Below are 18,177 nucleotides of genomic sequence, written 5' to 3'. Positions count from 1 at the left end.
CCCCCCGAAATAAAACCGCCCTAAAGCAGGAGCCAGCCCAGCCCTGCCGGGCAGCAACAAGTGCAGGCGGGAGGGGGCAGCGGGCAGGGCGGGGGGGTCCGGCAGCCCCGGCTCCGCCGCGGGGGGATGCGGGGAGGAGGAGGATGAGGATGATGCCGCCGACAAGGAGGGAAGAGCGGGGGGGGCCGAGCCCTGAGCCCCGCCGGGCTGCGGGTCCCCCCGCCCCGGTACCTGCAGCGCCAGGCGCGGGGGGGCCCCTCCGCCCGCCCCTCCCGCTCCGCCGGCTCCGCGCTCCCGCCGCCCCCCCGGGGCCGGGCTCGGGGATTGAGGGGGGGGCGGCAGCCGAGGGGCGCCTCCCCGCTTCCCAGCGGGGAGGGGGAATGGATGCGCCCCCTCCGCCTCCCTTCCCGTTCCCCCCCGCGCCAGGCCCAGCCCTGCCCTCCCCGGGGGGCTGCGGCGCCGTGGGGGCCCCGCTCACGCTTGGCCGGGCCGGGGGGGCCTGTTGCGCCCCGGCGGGGGCGGGGGAGGCGGCGGGGGCAGCTCCGGGGCTCAGCGGGGAAAGCGCCGCCGCTTCCCGGGGCTTTTCTAGGGGCTGGGAGCGAGCGGCGGGGTTACAGGAAGCGGCACCGCCCCGCCGGGGGGGCCACAGACCCCCCCCCCCAGCGCCCAGCCCCACAGCCCCTCGCTTCTGCCATCCCTCCCATCCCCGCATCCCTCCCTGCATCCTCCATCCCTTCATCCATCCTCCCATCCCTCCATCCCCTCCGCCCCCAGCCCCGCCGCCCCCAGGCACCGGCTCACCTCCCCGGGCAGGTGATGCTCTGGGGGGGTTCGGGTGTCAGCGAGGAGTGCACCCCGGCCACCCCAGCTCCGCTCGGTGCCGGAGGGGAAATGCAGCCCGGAGCTGCCTGCGGAGCTGGAACCAGCTCTTGGCAGAGGCTCCAGCAGATCCCATCCCTCCCTGGCTCGCAATCCCTCGCTCACCGAGAGGTCAGGAGAGACCGACCCTGAGTGTGGGGGCCGTGGCCGGGGGGGAACTGTGCGCCTGAAGGCAAAGCTGACCCTCCTGCCCTCCCACCCCGCTCCCTGAGCATCTCGCTGTCCTCTTTCTGCTCCTGCGGGAAAGATGTCCCTTCCCCAGGGCTGCACCTGCGGATGCCGAGGCCACCAACCCCCGCAGGGGTCCTTCCCCTAAACCCCCCTCTTTGGGGGCTCTGACACCCCCGGGGTGCTGGTGACACTCAGCCCCATCTCCCGGGGCTGGGGAGGAGGTGTGGAGCTGCGGTGCCCCTGGGGACAAGCCTGTCACCACGGCAAGACCTGAGGGACCCAGTCCTGCCAGCCCTGTTTATTCCTGCATTAGCACTGCAGGTGCTGGGGGGGAATGCAGGTGGGTGCTTTGGGGTCATAGGTGCAATCCAAGCCCAGCACAGGCCCGGTTTTGGAGCGGGGGGGGGCGCTGAGCTGGGGGTACAGCTCTTGGATAAGGGTTTTTGATGCAGGGCAAGGGGTTGGTGAGTGGGGGATGCTGCCCCACTCCAGCATCCCAGGACTCTGTGGAGGGTCCCCCCCAGGTCCCCTCCTCACCCCCTGCCCAGGTTTGCCCCCTCAGTGACATTCTCCTCTCCTTACCGAGGGGGTGTTGGGGGTGGATGGGGCAAACGCTCCACCCAAAAAGCCACGAGGCGTGAGAGCCACGCTTAAAGAAAACAATCTTACCACCAAGCAAGCCCCGCTCCAACTGTAACTGCAACTCCACAGCTTCCAGGGCCGGATCCTGAGCGGGGGGAGGCTGGTGGAGCTCCGCACCCAAACCCCCCCGGGGCTGCACCAGCGGGAGAGCCTGGAGCCGGAGGGAGAACCGTGCTGGAAAAATCGAGCCTTGCATCACCGGCCAGGCATCCTCATCGTCGGTAACGCGAGTTCGGCCAGGAGGAAGGAACGCTGCGACCTGATGCTAATATTTTATCCGGCGACTTTCATCCTGGGGAAGATCTTCGTGCACCCGAGCGCGGCCGCTCCTGGGGTGGGAGGAGGTGGCCAGGCAGACAAATGGGTTGTTTCTGGGGAAGGAAGAGATCTTTTAGCCAGCAACACCCGCCCAAAGCTGTCTGCTCTCTAAATATGCCTTTGGATTTTTAATGTCCACGAAAAAAAAAGAAAGAAGAGAGAGAAAATAGAAAGAGCTTGATGAATAAGGGCCTTTCTGGAGCAAGAGGGAGTCAGTTCTGCAGGGACCTCCTGCGAGGCTGAAGGCATCTCAGATAACATCCAAGCGAAGGATGGAAGGAAGAGCAGGACCTGGAAGATCTCAAGGAGGATCAGCTCCAACCTGGGAAGCCACCGCCCTTGGGTGGGTCCTAAGGGTGTGACAAGGGGTCTCTGGGTCCCCCCATGCCCCAGCACAGCACCCTGAGCCCTGCCCGTGGCTTGGGACACCTTGGCACACCAAGACCAGTACCACGAGCCATGGGGTGCTGGGAGGGCTGGCTGGCCTAAAGGAGAGGTTGGGGACATGCTGGGATCATGTCCCCATCCGTGCAGGGATGGATGAGGAACGTGGCCTGCAGGGAGCTTTGTGCTTTGGGGTGGAGATGGACAAATCAACCTCTCCAGGTCCTTCCAGCCCAGGATTCCGTTGTTAAAAACATGACATTGACCTCAGCAACCCCCTAAACACTCCAAGCAAGGTCTCTGCCCCTCTTCCCTTCGTGCTTTTGGTGGGACGGGTCCATCTCAGCTCTGTGGGTGGTGGCACCCACAGGTGCTGGTGCTGCAGAGCTCCGGGCCATGAGCCCCAAGGAACTTCTCTCTCTTGGAGGTGACTCTTCCCAATGAAATTGTCACAAGCCGTGGCAAGATCCATCTCTGCCTCTGCCAGGGGAATTTTTCAGCTAAAATCACTCATTGCCAGCCGAGCACAGACATTTGGGCTGCACAGGTCACAGCTCCGTCCCCTCGCAACCTCTGCCTAGTCAGAGAGGTCGCTCAGCCCCCCATCCCCATGAGGGGCCTGCACCCCAAATTCCTTGCGCGGCAGCGAGTGGCAGAGGCGCGGTGTCCCCGTGCTGCTGTCACACAGTGCCACCTTGTGGGTCCTGCCACCCAGGCTGGAGCCCGGGCCAGGACAAATACAAGACACCGGCGACAGAGGCTGCCTCGGGTCTGGCGGCAAATCTGGCTCCATTCACGGCATTGCTGGTGTAATTTATCCCCACCAAAGCAATTAGGGAGCCGGGCTGGAGTGGGATGCTGGTGGCACTCAGCTGCCTTTGGAACAGCGGGAGTTGGTGCTGTGCCTCAGTTTCCCCGTCTTTAAGAGTCAGGGTAACTGTCTCAGGTTTTCTTTCCAAGCTGGCAGCAGCTCCACCGTGTGTCCATACAGTGGTCCAGAGCTGGTGTGAGCTGGGATGCCCAAAAACTACCCCCAGATCCAACAGCATCAGCCGCTGCCTCCCACCAGGCTCTGCCCCACTGTCGTAGGAAATTCAGTATTTTTTTTTTAAAGTATGTATTTATCTTAAATTTTACATTTTCTCTATTTCTCTGCATTTTTTCCAGCCCCACAAGGGTCAGAACCCCCTTTTCAGTTTGCTTCGTTCATCTGTTTTGCGGCACTGGGAGCTGGTGGTTTCTGTACCCCCAGACCCGCCCTCAGCCCTTTGTGGGGTGGATGGAGCCGAATCCTGCCCGTTCACACCCCCGTCACCTGGGGCTTTCCCATGGCAGCCGCTCAGCAAACCCCAGAGGGGCACCAGAGCTGCCGGGGGGTTCTGGGTTTGCTTTTGCAGGCAGCTGCCCCATCTCCCTGCCTGGGAAAAGGAAAGGGGATCAAACACAAACCCGCAGCGTCTTGCCAAGCACAGAGCAGCACGGGAGGGCAGGGGCTGCGGCCACACAGCTCATCGCAGCCATGAGCGGCACAAGTGGTACCATGGACCCCACTTTTCTTCCCCCCTTCCTCATGCTCCCTTGGGGCTGGGTCAGCCCTGGAGAAGCCAAATGAGCTACAAAAGCTGGTGGGGGAGGGAAGCAGTAGCCCTGCTCCCAACCAGGCCTGGACTAAGCTCATACCCAGCAGCTGAAGTTATAAATCAGAGAATGATTTTGGTTGGAAAAGACACTCAAGATCACAGAGTCCAACCATAACCCAGCCCTGTCCCTGCCCCATGTCCTGAGAACCTCATGTCCATCTGTCCAACCCTCCAGGGATGGTGACTCCAGCACTGCCCTGGGCAGCCTGTTCCAATGCCCCACAGCCCTTTGGGGAAGAAATTGTTCCTAAATCCAACCTCAACCTCCCCTGGCACAACTTAAGGCTGTTTCCTCTGCTCCTGGCCCTTGTTCCCGGGGAGCAGAGCCCGACCCCCCCAGCTCCAAGCTCCTTTCAGGCAGTTCAGAGATCAGGTCTCCCCTCAGCTCTGTTCTCCAGACTAAGTCACTTGGGGCTGCCGGAAACCTCTGGTCCTTCTCCAGCGAGGGTCTCCAGACTCCCAGTGCCCCTCAGGATGAGCCATCAGCAACATCAGCAGGGCACTGTACAGAAGAGCAAATGCCACATCTTACCAGTTGGTGTGCCCCGTGATGCCAGTGTGTACTGGTTGAACTGGTCCGGGATGGGAGATCACGTCCGGGATGCTCCTGAAGCAGCTGTGCCTGAGCGAGCCCCTTGCAGGGGCTGGTGCTGGATGGAGGAAGGGAATCAGAGGATGAGGGGACACAGAAGGACAATGGTGGTGACAAGATAGAGACATTGATGGCCATAGGTGCCGACAGCCCCAGTGCCCATTCGCTCTGCGCCCCCAGACCTCAGAGACACCCCAAACCCGCCCCAAGAAAGGAAACAGAGGCAGAGAAGAGACCTGGTGAGAAGAGATTTGGTAAGAAGAGACTTTTAATGGGACTCTGGTACAGCTCTTACAGGGTTGCTCTCGCCCACCAGGAGTCCGGCCGGCACGGCACGCGTGGTAAATACACCGGCTACAAGGATACACGGGATGAGTTACTACGAGATCTGTGCTTTTACCTGTACAGGAGGGTTTCGCCAGCTCTGTGCTTGCCCACGGGGGAAGCGGCTCATTCTGTGCTGCCACGGGCTGTGCCGTGTCCCCCCCGGCCACCGAGGCCACCCGGCTCTGCCCCTGCTCCTGCCAGAGACACCCAGGCTTGGGGACAGAGGGACAGGAGGGAGGCAGCGGGAGATGCTCCAGGGAGGTGCTGGGGTTTAATGTCACCTGCCGGCACCTGGGTGGGGGCCAGGAGGTGACACATGGGCTGTTGTGGAGGGATTGAGGGGAAAGGGACAAGGGACACCCAGGGAAGGTACAGCCGGCTCCAGCTGTCCCTTCTGCTTCGCACCAAGGTCAAGGGCAGATCCAGCCCCGCAGAGCCCTGTGCTCAGGGATGGAGCATCCCCGCTGCACCCTGGGACCCGCAGCACCGCTGTCAGGGGCTGGGCACCCTCCTGTGACCCTCCCGAGCCCTCCCCAGCTCCGTCCCTAGAGATGGGACGTGGTTCCGACCCCAGCCAGGGACACTGTCCTGCTCCGAGCAGCAGAATAGGGCTGGGAACTGAGCAGGGAGCTAATGGGGGGACAGGAATATCGGCAGCGGGTCCCCCCTTCTTCTCCCACCACCCGGAGGAAAACTGAAAAGTGCCTGTGCTCACAGCTAGCAGCTATTCCCTGTGCCTCCGTGGACAGAAAAGAGGGACAAAAAGTGAGTTTTTAGGGCTGAAAGCCACTGGGGGTCAGCCCGACCAGCAGCCCAGGACCCCGAGAAGGTGCGTGTGGGGAGAACCTGCCCCGGCGAGGCGGGGGAGCCCCCAACGCAGACTCCAAAAGTGACCGAGGACAGCGAGAAGTGAATCCTAACCCCAAACCACATCCACGCACACACCCAGGCGCGCACACCCACGCACGGCATCGACGGACGACACGCACACGCTCACACGGCGACAACACGGGTCACTTCAAATGTAACACCCCCCCACAAACACCCTGCGTCTAACACCGAGCAAATGCCACGAAGAAATAACAGTATCTCCACAGATAAAAATAAAGGTGGTGTCCCTCCTCCTCCTCTCTGCTGGGTCCCCAGGGCAGCTGGGCCCCCGGGGCTGAAGTCGGAATGGGGGGACACTCACTCACCACACACAAGAAATAAAAAGTTAAAAATATGCCCCAATATACAATGGGAATTGATCTGTACAAGCACTGGGAATGAAAATAGGTCACGGCCCACTTTGGAATACGGTTTTGTCATTTAACAGCATTTACAGTGACATTTACAGAATAAATATACAATAGAAATAGAGAATCTCTATGTTATTATTCCATCTCCTCTCTCTGTATATATTTTATATATATATATAATATAGCTTTTGTTTGTTTGTTTGTTACCTTCTTATTGACTTTGCCTCTTACTGACGCTGCAAGAAGGGGAGGGAAGCGAATGCCTCCCCGTCTGGTTTGGGGCTGGGGGAGCCGGGGGGGCCGGATCCTTCCCTGGGGGTTCAAGGAGCATCACGCCGCGGGAGCGGATGGGACTAAGGACACTGGTGTCCTGCTCCACTAACTCCATGGGAGCTACGGTGGGAATCCGGCCCCCAGGCTCGGGGACATCGCGAAGGTGACGTTGGGCTCATCTTCTGTTTTGCTGGTTGGGTGGAAGAAACTGGGGAGAGAGGGTGAAATAAGAGATGGGAAGGAACATCTTGATTAACAATGGAGAAATTCCACCGGTTTTGTGCTTCTCTCGTTCAGAGATGATGCAGTGGGGACATTTCTATGTCCTTCTGCATGGGCAGGGGGAGGATGGTGGAGAAAGAGCCACTGGAGGAGAGACAAGAGTGTGGATGATGCTGCTCAGAGCCACCAAAGACTGAGCTCCTTTGGTTCAGTCCCTGGCTCTGTTTTCACCCTGGAAAAATGAGCTAATTGTCCAGGAAGAGTCTCCAGGTCACCAGTCAAGCCCACGGAGAAGTACTACAAATAAAGGATCACAACCCACACGGAAAACATCGTCGTGGGGGACCTCCTGACCACAGGGATGCTAAGAGAAGGCAAGGAGGTGATGAACGGACCAGGGACCTTCTGCCTTTGCCTCCCAGATGAAAGGAGAATCGAGGTGGAAGAAAACCCAGTGTCAGGAAAGTGGAGGGGAGTAAAGCTCATGGACAAGCACCTACAAACTTGGCCTTCAAACTGGCTTGAAATACCATCATGTGTGATCTAAGGCCAGCAGAACCAAGGATGAAATGCTCCTTGGGATTTTGGAGGTCCCGATCTTTCCTAGACAGCCTGGGGAGAAAGAACATCAGGTCACGATAATCATGATAACATGGATGGGCACAATAGAGGCTCCTGGGCTCTAACAAGGGCTCACCAGCCTGGGCCAAGGGCTACTGGGGACACTGGGACCTGGCGCTGACTCAGCAGATGTCTGCTGTCCCCAGGGGCTGGTCACCCCCATCCAAAGGCTGGTGATGCTCTATGGAGGTGCAATGGGGGGCAATGCAGACCCCCCCAGCTCAAAGCCAGGAGAAATGAGGGCATGTGTCCAGAGAGGACCACGGCCCAACTCACCTCTGCTGGTGGGGGCGAGGGAGGAAAGTCAGGGGTGGATTCCTGAGAGCTCAACCAGGACTGTGGTAGGACTGGATGTCCCACAGCTTCTCGGCTTGTCCCTCTGGGACAGCTCAGAGAGAGCGCCAAGAGGAGACCATCACCACATGCCAGGGATTTTGGTTCAGCAGAGCATCCCACGTGTCAGGAGTAATTCCAGGAGAGCAAGGTGACCCCATCCACACCCCACACGCTCCCACATCCAAATCATCAGAGGTTGTTCTGCCACCCAGCATGATCACTGCCCCTCCACGGAGCACACTGACCCCACCGCCCCACGGACACAACATCTGCGTCTCAGAACGACCCACGGATGCTGTCCCCATGCTGGTGGTGACAAACCAGACCCCAAGGATCCACCATCCGCAGTCTCAGCCAGCCCCACGCTGCTCCCTGCCAACCCTGCTCACAAATTTGGGGGTTATTTGGGTGTGTCCACAGCTAGAAAAACTACAGGAGATACAACAACGACGACGGTGGCAACAGCAGCACCTTTTTGTGCTATGAACATCGATGGTTAATTGTGCTCGTTGGAATAAGGCCATGGCTCCTCCCGGCTAAAGGACAACAGACGGGGAGGGAAGAGGCCACGGGAGGGAGCCTGGTTGATTTTCCACCTGACACCAGGTCCTTTTTTCCAAACATCAGCTGCTTAGAAAAGAAAAGAAAACAAAACAAAACTAAGAGATTCTTTGCTTCAGATTCGAGCTGTGTGAGAACAACTCCAAGAAAGACATTGCAGCGTCTCTTGTCCCTCCTCCCTTCCCCGAAGGGCTCCTGGAGGAGTCCTGCCCCTCCTGCAGTCCCTTCTTCCCCATGGCACCTTGGAAACGGCTGCTTTTGGTTGCAATTTTCAGAGGGGTTTCTTTCTTTGTCTTCCTTACTAATTAATTTTGCTGTTGCCTGGACAGCCAGGATCCACTCCCCGGCGAGCTCCTCGCCCGGTGGGGGTGGCGGGCAGGCGACCGTCACAGTTCGGATTCGGGGGTGCTGGCCAGGAGGTACCCGCTGCCGTAGCGTCCGTTGGGGGCACTGCTCATTTCCATCGGGGAGTTGCTCCCGGGCCCCAGGTAGGAGCGGTGGGTGGGCATGGGGGACGGGGTCTCGCTGGGGACTTTGCTCAGGATGAAGCGGGTCTCGTCGTTGTCTTCCAGGTTGGAGATGTCCTTCATCATCCGGCCCTTCTTGTAGGTGACGGAGAGGGCGTTGGAGCCATCCGAGACGAGGTGGAACTGGCGGAGGATGAAGACCAGAGGCAGAGGGAGGGACGCCAGGATGATCAGGGAGATGAGGATCGCCATGGCCCACGTTGGGTAGAAGAGGAACTTTTCTGCAGCCTGGAAGAGACAGACATCAGTGCCAAAGGGCTGTTCCAGCACAGGTGACCCACACCAGGGACAAAGGAGAAAGGAGAAGAGGTGGGAATGGCAGGGGTGTGCGGTCCCAGCCTGGCCCTGGCTGCGGGAAGGGCCCCCTCTCACCTCCTCCCTGATCCACGCGCTGTAGCCCGGGGGGCTGACGCCCAGCTGGATGATGCTGGCGGTCATGAGCACGGCCATGCAGATGGGAGACACGTACTTCCAGGTGTAGTAGTAGAACTGGTAGGGCCGGAAACCCAGCATTTCCGTCAGCTCCTGCATGAACCTGCCAAGAAGAAGAGATGGAACCACGCTGTTCCTCACCCTCAAGTGAGAAACCCCCTCCCAGGAGCTCCCATTGTAAATTATGCTCAAGGTAGAGCCTGAAGAAGAACCCAGCTGATCCAGGCAAGTGTCTCAGTGTCCCTGTAGGACTAGTTGGGAACCTCCTAAGGAAAAGGCCATTTGAGCATCAGCAAGAGCCTCATTTGCTCTGGCCAACTTATGAACAAGAAGAGGCACCAAGGGGGACAAGGTTCCCTTCCAGGAGGACATGGAAACCTCAGACAAAAGAGTTATCACAAGTAACAGAGCAACACAACCAACAGCAGATACCCACGAGAAGGACCTGCTCCTGGGGCTGGGTTACACCAAGGAGAAGGTGAACTGAGTTCCTGAGTCTACAAATGCCCCGGGGCGTTTGCTCCATCAGAGCTGGCCTCCTGGGGTAAAACTCATCTGGAAAAGAGCTGGAAGGAGGGGATTATTTAGCCAGGAGATACAGCACCGTTATCCTTTTCGTTGTACAAATGTCTTACTTTTTGGTGCCGTAAATCCAGGCCACAGCGATGTTCTCCAGGATGACCACGACGGTGAGCGGCAGCGTGGCCGAATAATCATCAAACATGGTGACAAAGTAGTTCCCAGAGCGCTGCACAAATATTAGTCCCACCACGAAGGCAAAGATGCAGGAACCAACTGTGGGGAGCAAATGGGCACCGTCAGAGCACCCCAAAGAGAAACAAGGCTTCCACCAGTCCTGGCTTCAGCAGGACCCAGTACACATCCACCGTGTCCATATTCTGCTGGAGTGGCTCCCCAGGGCAATGAGGACTCTCCACCCCTTCCCCAGGAGGTTGCAGGAGAAAAGCCCTCACCTGTGAACACCTCCTTCCGCACTTTGAAGGTGTCGATGATGGGCGTCGTGATGCCCGACATGGTCCCGATCATGCTGCCCAGCCCCAGGTTGATCAGCATCAGGAAGAACATGACGGACCAAAACGGCGAGGCTGGGAAATGGGTCATGGCTTCTGTGAAGGCAATGAAGGCCAGGCCAGTTCCTTGCACCGACTGTTCAGGGGGAGAGCGGACCGAAAGATGAGAAGAAACATCTCAGGGACATAACCTGCAAGCCCCTGCATGCCTAAGGTCTCTCCTGTCACCCTGAACCGCTCTTCAAGGAAAGAAAAGCCCAGTCTGGATGTGGTGATGACCCTGCTAGACTGGCTATGGGCAGATCTTTCCCCCAGCCCAAGAAGGACCACTGTGTGCTGGAGAAACCACAGTGACAGGGAATCCCCATCCCTGCAGAGGATCCATGTGCCAGAAGTGACACAAGTAGAGCAGCCCCTATCAGGGACAGGCAACAGGAGTAGGTGACCTCCTGGTCCTGTTAGGGATGCCACCAGGTACCTTGTTGAGTTCATCCTCCAACAGGCAGGCGTCCAAGCCCAGTTCTTTGAAGTGTCCCTCTTTCACCGTCATGATCACCCTGTACATCTCATTGTAGTCCTTGGCGGTGAGGTGGGAGAAGTTCACGTGGGGCGGGATGAGGTCGTGACTCAGCACGTTGGTGTTCAGGTAGCCCAAGATCTTCTCGGCATTCCTAAAGAAGAACAGAGCCTGGTCACCCTGAGATGTCCCCTTCCAAGAGGGTGAAGGATGAGGCCTGACCCTTTGCGCCACCAGGATGGAGCTCCCTGGGTCACATCACCCATGTCCCAACCGCAGGACCTCTTTGCAGTTTCCCAAAGGGTAAGAAAATGTTGTGTTAGACCAGAGGATGTAGATGGGGACCCACCAGGGCTCGCTGCACCTCCTCAACAGGTTTATCTCCTGCTCTGGGATTCTACACTACATGGCCAGGATTTTTATGCACAAATTCACCTTCCTCCAGCTGCTTCTGGGGCACAGCACAGCAGCTCCTCTAACCTTGCAGCCAGGTGGACCTGAGGATCAGTGGAAACTGGAGGAAACCCAGGTGCTGTGACCAAACATGTCTGATTTACTTTCAATTTGCAGATTAAGAGGCCATCTTAGGGATGGATTTTAGGCTGGAGGAGCTGAACACCTAACTGCCTCAGCTACAATGGGACATCCCTGGAAATTCAGGTCTTGACCATCAGGAACTTGGGTCCACCCAAGCACAGCATCCTCCAGCTCCAGGGCACTGATTGTGCCACCTCCAGACCCACCACAACCAGCAGCAGCAAAGTCCTGCCCACCCCGAGCAGAGAAAAAGGCAAATCCTCTTACTCCACCACACATTTCTCATTCATGATGTTGGCCTTGAAGCCCAGCACAGCAAACACAACCAGGGTGGCCAGGACGGACGTGAAGAAGTTGATGAAGGAGACGAGTGTGGCATCAAAGTGGCAGTTGTTGTCCTGCTTGTTGTAGCTGGAGAAGGCGATGACCCCCCCAAAGCCCAGGCCCAAGGCGAAGAAAACCTGCGTAGCTGCCTCCCGCCACACCTGGGGGTCCAGCATCTTGTCCAGCTTGAAGGGGAGACAGAAGAAGAAGATACAGGGTTTGGTGGCCCCACAATTCATCCCAGCAGAACCAGAGCTGAATTAAAAGGCTGCAGTGCCCGCAACCTGGGACATCACAGCTGTGGACACGATCTACCACGATCAGGCCTTGCATGACCCAGCACTCATAGGTCCTTCTTCTCTTTCCTGCAGAGGGGGAAACTGAGGCATGAAGAAGGGGAAGGGCAAGATTTGGCCTGGCCATGTCTCCGGGTGCTCCATCTGCCCCAGAGCCCAAGCTGGGTGCTGGATCTCCCAGTTCAAAGCTCTACAGCTTCCCAATAGACCACCCAGTTGCTCTGGGGAGCTGGTGTCCCCGTTTCCCCGCCCAAGGGAGCCACATGCCACCCCGTGATGGATCTCCATCCATCCTCCCCCAGCCATGTCCAGAGCACCTGGACCACTTGAAGTCAAACAGCTGATGGGTTTGTTCAACCTCCTGTCCCACCCAACCACATCCCCCTCCCCTGCGAGCCAGAGCTGCAGGCTGGAGGCCTCTGAGCATCATTCATCAAGAGATCATAATTAATATCTTCTAACAGCCTCGCCGGCTGAGCTGATTCATCTACGTCTCTGCTTAACTAATTAATTAGCTGTTTAATTAATGAATGCATACCACCAGCAGAGGTTTTTCTGCCAGCCAGCATCTTCCTGTTAAGACTTTAAATATATCACCTTGGGCACCCCCACCCCGGCATCTGGGCTCCTAAAGGCGACAGGATCGATGCCAAGGCTCACGGCTCTCCTGGCCCAGACCCCATATTTTGGGGTGCTGCTGGCACATCCTGATGATTTATCAGGGTCTCCACGGTAGTTTGGGTTGGTACTCTGGTTTTTGAAGTGGGGAGCATAAAGGAAAATCAGGTGTGAGCAGCCAGGAGGAGAACGTGGATTCTGCTGGGCTTGGAGCCCCTTACCTTGGGTGTGAACATGTGCATGATCCCGTCCACCGCCCCGCGCAGCAGGAGGCCCCGCACCAAGAAGCAAACCAGCACCACGTAGGGGAAGAGCGAGCTGAAGTACATCACCTGGGCCAAGAGGGATGCAAGGAAGGGACGAGCTCATTTATTGCAGGATGGGACAAGAACTGAAGCTCAGGTGGATTTCATAGAATCACAGAATCATTGTGGTTGGAAAAGCCCCTCAAGATCATTGAGTCCAACCATTCACCTACCCTGGCAATGCCCCATGTCCTGAGAACCTCATGTCTGTCTGTCCAACCCTCCAGGGATGGTGACTCCAGCACTGCCCTGGGCAGCCTGTTCCAATGCCCCACAGCCCTTTGGGGAAGAAATTGTTCCTAAATCCAACCTCAACCTCCCCTGGAGCAACTTGAGGCCGTTTCCTCTGCTCCTGGCGCTTGTTCCTGGGGAGCAGAGCCCGACCCCCCTGGCTCCAAGCTCCTTTCAGGCAGTTCAGAGCTCAGAAGGTCTCCCCTCAGCTCTGTTCTCCAGCTGAACCCCCCAGGTCCCTCAGCTGCTCCCATCACACTTGTGCTCCAGCCCCTCACCAGCTCCGTTCTCTTCTCTCAACTCGCTCCAGCACCTCAAGGCCTTTCTTGGGGTGGGTGTCAGCACCCCCAGGGGACACAGCACCCTCCACCACCCCGGGCAGATCATGGTCCAGGCAGGAGGTTTCTGCCTCAAGGACAGACCCCAGCGTGCCACCGCTACCCACCTTCCCCGAGGACTGGATGCCTTTGATCATGGCCAAGCCAACAAGGCTCCAGGCCACCAGCAGACACAGGGTCATCTTCCAGTTGAGGCCTCCGCTCTCCGAGATGGAGTTGGAGATGTCCAGGGTCTCCCGGTACCAGAAGTAGGTGGTGGCCGAGCTCCTCTCACATTCGGTCTCCACAACTGCAATGGAGCAGAGGCAGGAGAGCATGAGGGGGCTGCGGGAGAGTCACCCACCATCTCTTAGGGGATGAACCTCGATTAAGGGGTGACTTGCCCAACCCAATGGAAACACCTCCATATGATCAATGCAGCTGGGCTGGAGAGCACCCAGTGCCCCAGGAGACACCCCAACCTGGGACACATACAAATGTTGGGGGTCCCCAGTGTCCCACAGACCCCCTTCCCTGGGAAGGGCCGTCCATTACCAGCCACCGAGCCATTTTTCACGATGGGGCATTCACTCCAGGGCAGAGGGTACTGGAAGGACTTGAAGAAGTAAAAAATGCTCCAGCCGATGATGACGTTGTAATAGAGACCGACAAAAAAACAGACCTGGGGGGAGGAAGGAGGACACAGCGTTAAACCACAGGGCAGTGACATTGTCCCCAACACACATCCCACTGGGCAGGGACCGGGGGTCGGGGCTGCTGGGATCAGGGGATGGGACCAGTGCCACCCAGCCCTGAACCCACACGTGCAACTGGAAAGACTCCCCTTGACCTCTCAAACCTCTGCACGGGGTCCCTCAGGATTTGCTTCCAAGTCACCCTCCCCACTCTGCAGCTTGCAAAGCATCCCCAAGGGGGGACACAAAGGGACCCAGGGGGGCACTCACCAGGCAGCTGGCGTAGCCAATGCCCCCCAGGCGAGGGCAGATGTAATTCCAGACGCCGATGCTGCCCCGGCGGATCCGCTGCCCCACCGCCAGCTCCAGGAAGAAGAGGGGGAGCCCGATGATGATGAGCAGAACCAGGTACGGGACCAGGTAGGCACCTGGAGGAGAGAACGTGTACATGTCCCTGGCTGTCTCAGACACCTGGGTCCCGTTCTGGGCTCCCCAGTCTCAGAAGGACAAGGAATTACTGGAGAGAGTCCAGTGGAGGGACACAAAGATGCTGAGGGGTCTGGAGCACCTTTCTGATGAGAAAAGACTGAGAGAGCTGTGGCTGTTCAGCTGGAGAAGAGAAGGACCCACGGACACCCCATGGACACCCCACAGACACCCCACATCAGCATTCACCACATCACATGCTGCCCAGCATGGGACCAGGTCCTCTGGTAAGCGTAAAACCAGCTCCAATTAGAACCTTGGTTATTCTCTGCCTAATTGAGAAGTCCGGAGAGAAATGAGCAGTTCCCGAAGCAAAACCAACTGACTGTAAAGGATGCGATGACTCAGGCTGATGAATTAATTACTCCAACCTCCTGCCAGGGGCTGGGGAACGGCCGGGGGAGCGTGCGGCTCGCTCCAGGGGTGGCAGGTGATCTGAAGGGACACATTGGGCAAATTCCCGGCTGGATTTACAACCCGGTGACAGTCCCCATCCCCGGCCTCGGGCAGGACCGGTGGCAGCTGATGCTGCTCCGAGCAGTGACGCTGCAAAGTGCTCCAGCCCACAATACAGGGTGTTCCGAAAAGATGCACCCAGTTTCAAAGATATAGAGATTTCAAACGGGATCTGGCTTTTTGCCTAAAAACAGTCGGCTCCCCCCACAGCCACAGCCCTGGGTTTTCCAGGGAATACAGCGGGATGAATCCCAGCCTGGGGACACAAATTGCTCCTCCTGTTCCCCAGCACCTGAGACAGCTGAGGCTAAAGCGCCACAAACGTACAGGCCAGCAGAGACCTCAGCATAAACTGAGAATATTTCATTAATTACACTAATTACAGTTAGTAATTAACTGCAGTGCCAATGGGGAAACTGAGGCATGGCTGGGTTAAGTGACCACAGAGAAGCAGGAGTCTGGATCTCAAACCTCCAGCTCAGAGCTGGTTTCTGAGCTCATGGAATCAGAAAACCCACCTGGAAGTCACAGTCTGTGCTGTGCCGCACCAAAACCCAGCCTGGAGCCAAACTGGGGCAACTGGGGGCTATGTGTGCCAGCAACTGGGAGATGCTGGGATGCAGGAGCTGCTGCAGCTCCATCCCAGCCGGGAAGGGCCGGCGATGGGGTGGAAGCGCTGACTGCACAGGTTCTTCGGTTGGGAGAATGACTCATTGGAAGCTGACACCGGAGATGTTTGAATTATTGAGAGCAGCTCCGGGGCTGGGGGCACAGCGAGAGACGCAGTGCTGGGAACAGGGCGAGGGGGAGAGGGGAAAATCGCTGTGGGGAGCCTGGTTTGGATTAACAATGAGAAATTCACCCTCTCATCAGTGTCATGAAGGGTGTTGCATCTCAGCACACCTGGGAGAGACCAGACCCTCCAGGCCGCTCCTGGGTGCCCAGGAAGGGGACACGAGGTGGGATGGGATGTTTGGAAGAAGGATTTGGGAAGGGGCTGGAGCTGACACAATGCGGCTCCAGGATGCAGGGAAATGGAAGGACACTCTCTGCTTTTTTAACTTCCCAGCATCCAAATTGCCTCAACAGGAGCTGGGAGCTGCAGCCAGAAATCCCAGCTCCCCATCTGGGATTCGCCTTGACTTTGGAGCAGGCGGGTGGATGCTCTTTAGGAAGAGAATCATAGAAGGTTTGGGTTGGAGGGACCTTCCCGGCTCCCCCAGTGCCCCCCCTGCCATGACAGGGACATCTTCACCAGCTCAGGGTGCTCAGAGCCCCGTCCAGCCTGGCCTGGGATGTCTCCAGGGATGGTTCATCCACCACCTCTCTGGCCAACCTGGGCCAGGCTCTCACCACCCTCAGGGACAACAATTCCTTCCTCATGTCTAAGATCCTGTCCTGGAAGTTCCCGCATCTCTGCACAGATGCTCACACTGTGGTGAGCAGCTCCTGGCTGCCCCTTCCCTCCTTCAGAGCCCAAAATATCCCCATCCTGCCCCAGGATCAGGCCGTACCCTCTTCCCAAGGGCTGAGCCCCGTCTCTCACCTCCTCCGTTCTTCTGGCAGAGGTAGGGGAAGCGCCAGACGTTGCCCAGCCCCACGGAGTAGCCGATCTGCGCCAGGATGTACTGCAGCTTGCTGTTCCACGCTGGCCGGTTCTCCGCATCCAGCTCCTCATCTCCATCCTTCTGCTTGTCCCAGGTTTCTCCCGTCACGTTGAGGACGCTGCGTTTGTAGTCCACGGGCTCTTCGTGGGCCAGTAAGTCGGCCACCGACTCGGTGACATGCTCGCTGCTGTGCTCCCGCTGGGTCACTTTGCTGTTTTTCGGCATCGGGACGGCTCCGCGCGGCCCCGGGGGGCGGGATGGGGCGAGGGGTGAAGATGAACGTCCCGCAGAGAATGGGACACGTGTGAGCTAGAGCTCGGACCTCACCTCCTCTTCATCAGCAGCACCTGGGCGAAAAGCGCTCGGGGACAGTGACAAACGCCCAGGCTATCTCTCCATCCCTGGACATTATCAGGACAGACTTAAAAGCCTGGGAGCCCACAGCTAAATCTTCCCAGGCAGCTTTACAACAGATAGCGGCTGCAAAACAGGCAAAGCCATCAATCGTCCCGCCCTGCCACCTTCCCAGCCTTCGTCATGGCCCAGGAAAGCTGGACCTGTCCCACAGCATCCATGTGGTTACACCAGTTTGTCCCCACGATCTCATTCCCAAAACTGATGGCACCAGCTCCTAGGGGTGCGGGGCTGGGATAAGCACAAGCAGGGAGAACCTGGACCCAAAAAAAGGGTCCAAATATTCCCCTTTTTGAAACACTGGTTCACTTTGGAGCATCAGGGAAATCCACTCTGCTGGGCTGGGGCTCCCCAGTGCAGGAAAGCACCACATCCCTCCTCTCCATACTGGGAGAACTGGGGCTTGACTGGCAGCTCCCACCCCAGCTGTGACCACGGAGCTTCAGCAGCTGTGGACAAGGCACAGAAACCCCAGAAGAAACCCCACATCACGGAAAAATAACTCTCCAAAGGTTTCTCTCGCCTCCATCCCTGCTTCCCAGGGGACATGAGGTTGGGCACCAGCCCCTGGAAGAGTGATGGTGAAATTCCTGGCAACCTGTCCCCCCCAGCCTGGACACAGCATCATCTCATCCTCACCCTGGGGCTTTTCTCCTTTAGTTCAAAGCTCATACAAGACCCAGGTGGCACCTGAGAGGTGACATTGCACAAATAACCCATCAGTGACATCCTTAGGGCAGCCAACCCTCTGCCAGGATGGGTGACGTGGGATGGACCTCCCGTTGTCCCCAAGGAAAACTCACCCATAAATTTCCAGAGCCACCCCCAGCTCTTCTTTCTTATTTGGACAAACATCCTTTTGACCCCGTTCAGCTCACAATCCCAAACCTTTCACAGCAGCAGGTTCAGCCCAGGCACCAAAACTCAATCCCAAGCAGCGCTGCGAGGTCCCGACCTGGCGCAGGAGGGAAGCAAAGCACCGGCAGGATCAATCCTCACCCTCACCTTGGTGTTTCTTCACCCCTGAAGAAAGTTCCCCCTCTGCCAGGCCCCGTTCCTATTAGGAAAGCTATTTTCGGCTGTCGGCTGCATCCGTTGCCAGGCAACCGTGTCGGCTTCACATCTTTCCTGGATCCAGCTCCTCCAGAGGAACTGTTTGAATTATTCTTTCAAGGCT

The 18,177-nt window shown here is 57.8% G+C and overlaps 1 protein-coding gene across 1 annotated transcript; it reads right to left on the bottom strand.

The window, feature by feature from the left end:
• Window positions 1-8,347: 8,347 nt before the first annotated feature.
• SLC6A17 (solute carrier family 6 member 17) lies at window positions 8,348-16,811 on the bottom strand (the record flags this gene model as incomplete). The annotated part of the gene is made up of 11 exons (XM_082069215.1): window positions 8,348-8,962; window positions 9,107-9,269; window positions 9,802-9,961; window positions 10,141-10,333; window positions 10,676-10,868; window positions 11,519-11,760; window positions 12,711-12,821; window positions 13,471-13,652; window positions 13,898-14,024; window positions 14,308-14,465; window positions 16,526-16,811. 11 exons carry the CDS (start codon window positions 16,809-16,811, stop codon window positions 8,594-8,596), a joined length of 2,184 nt encoding a protein of 727 aa, XP_081925341.1. The 3' UTR covers window positions 8,348-8,593.
• Between the last annotated feature and the right edge of the window lie 1,366 nt (window positions 16,812-18,177).

The sequence above is a fragment of the Streptopelia decaocto genome (assembly GCF_964273445.1).
Source record: "Streptopelia decaocto genome assembly, chromosome: 19".
Taxonomy (NCBI): domain Eukaryota; kingdom Metazoa; phylum Chordata; class Aves; order Columbiformes; family Columbidae; genus Streptopelia; species Streptopelia decaocto.
Note: the sequence above shows the minus strand (reverse complement) of the source record. Positions and strands in the feature narration are given on the sequence as shown.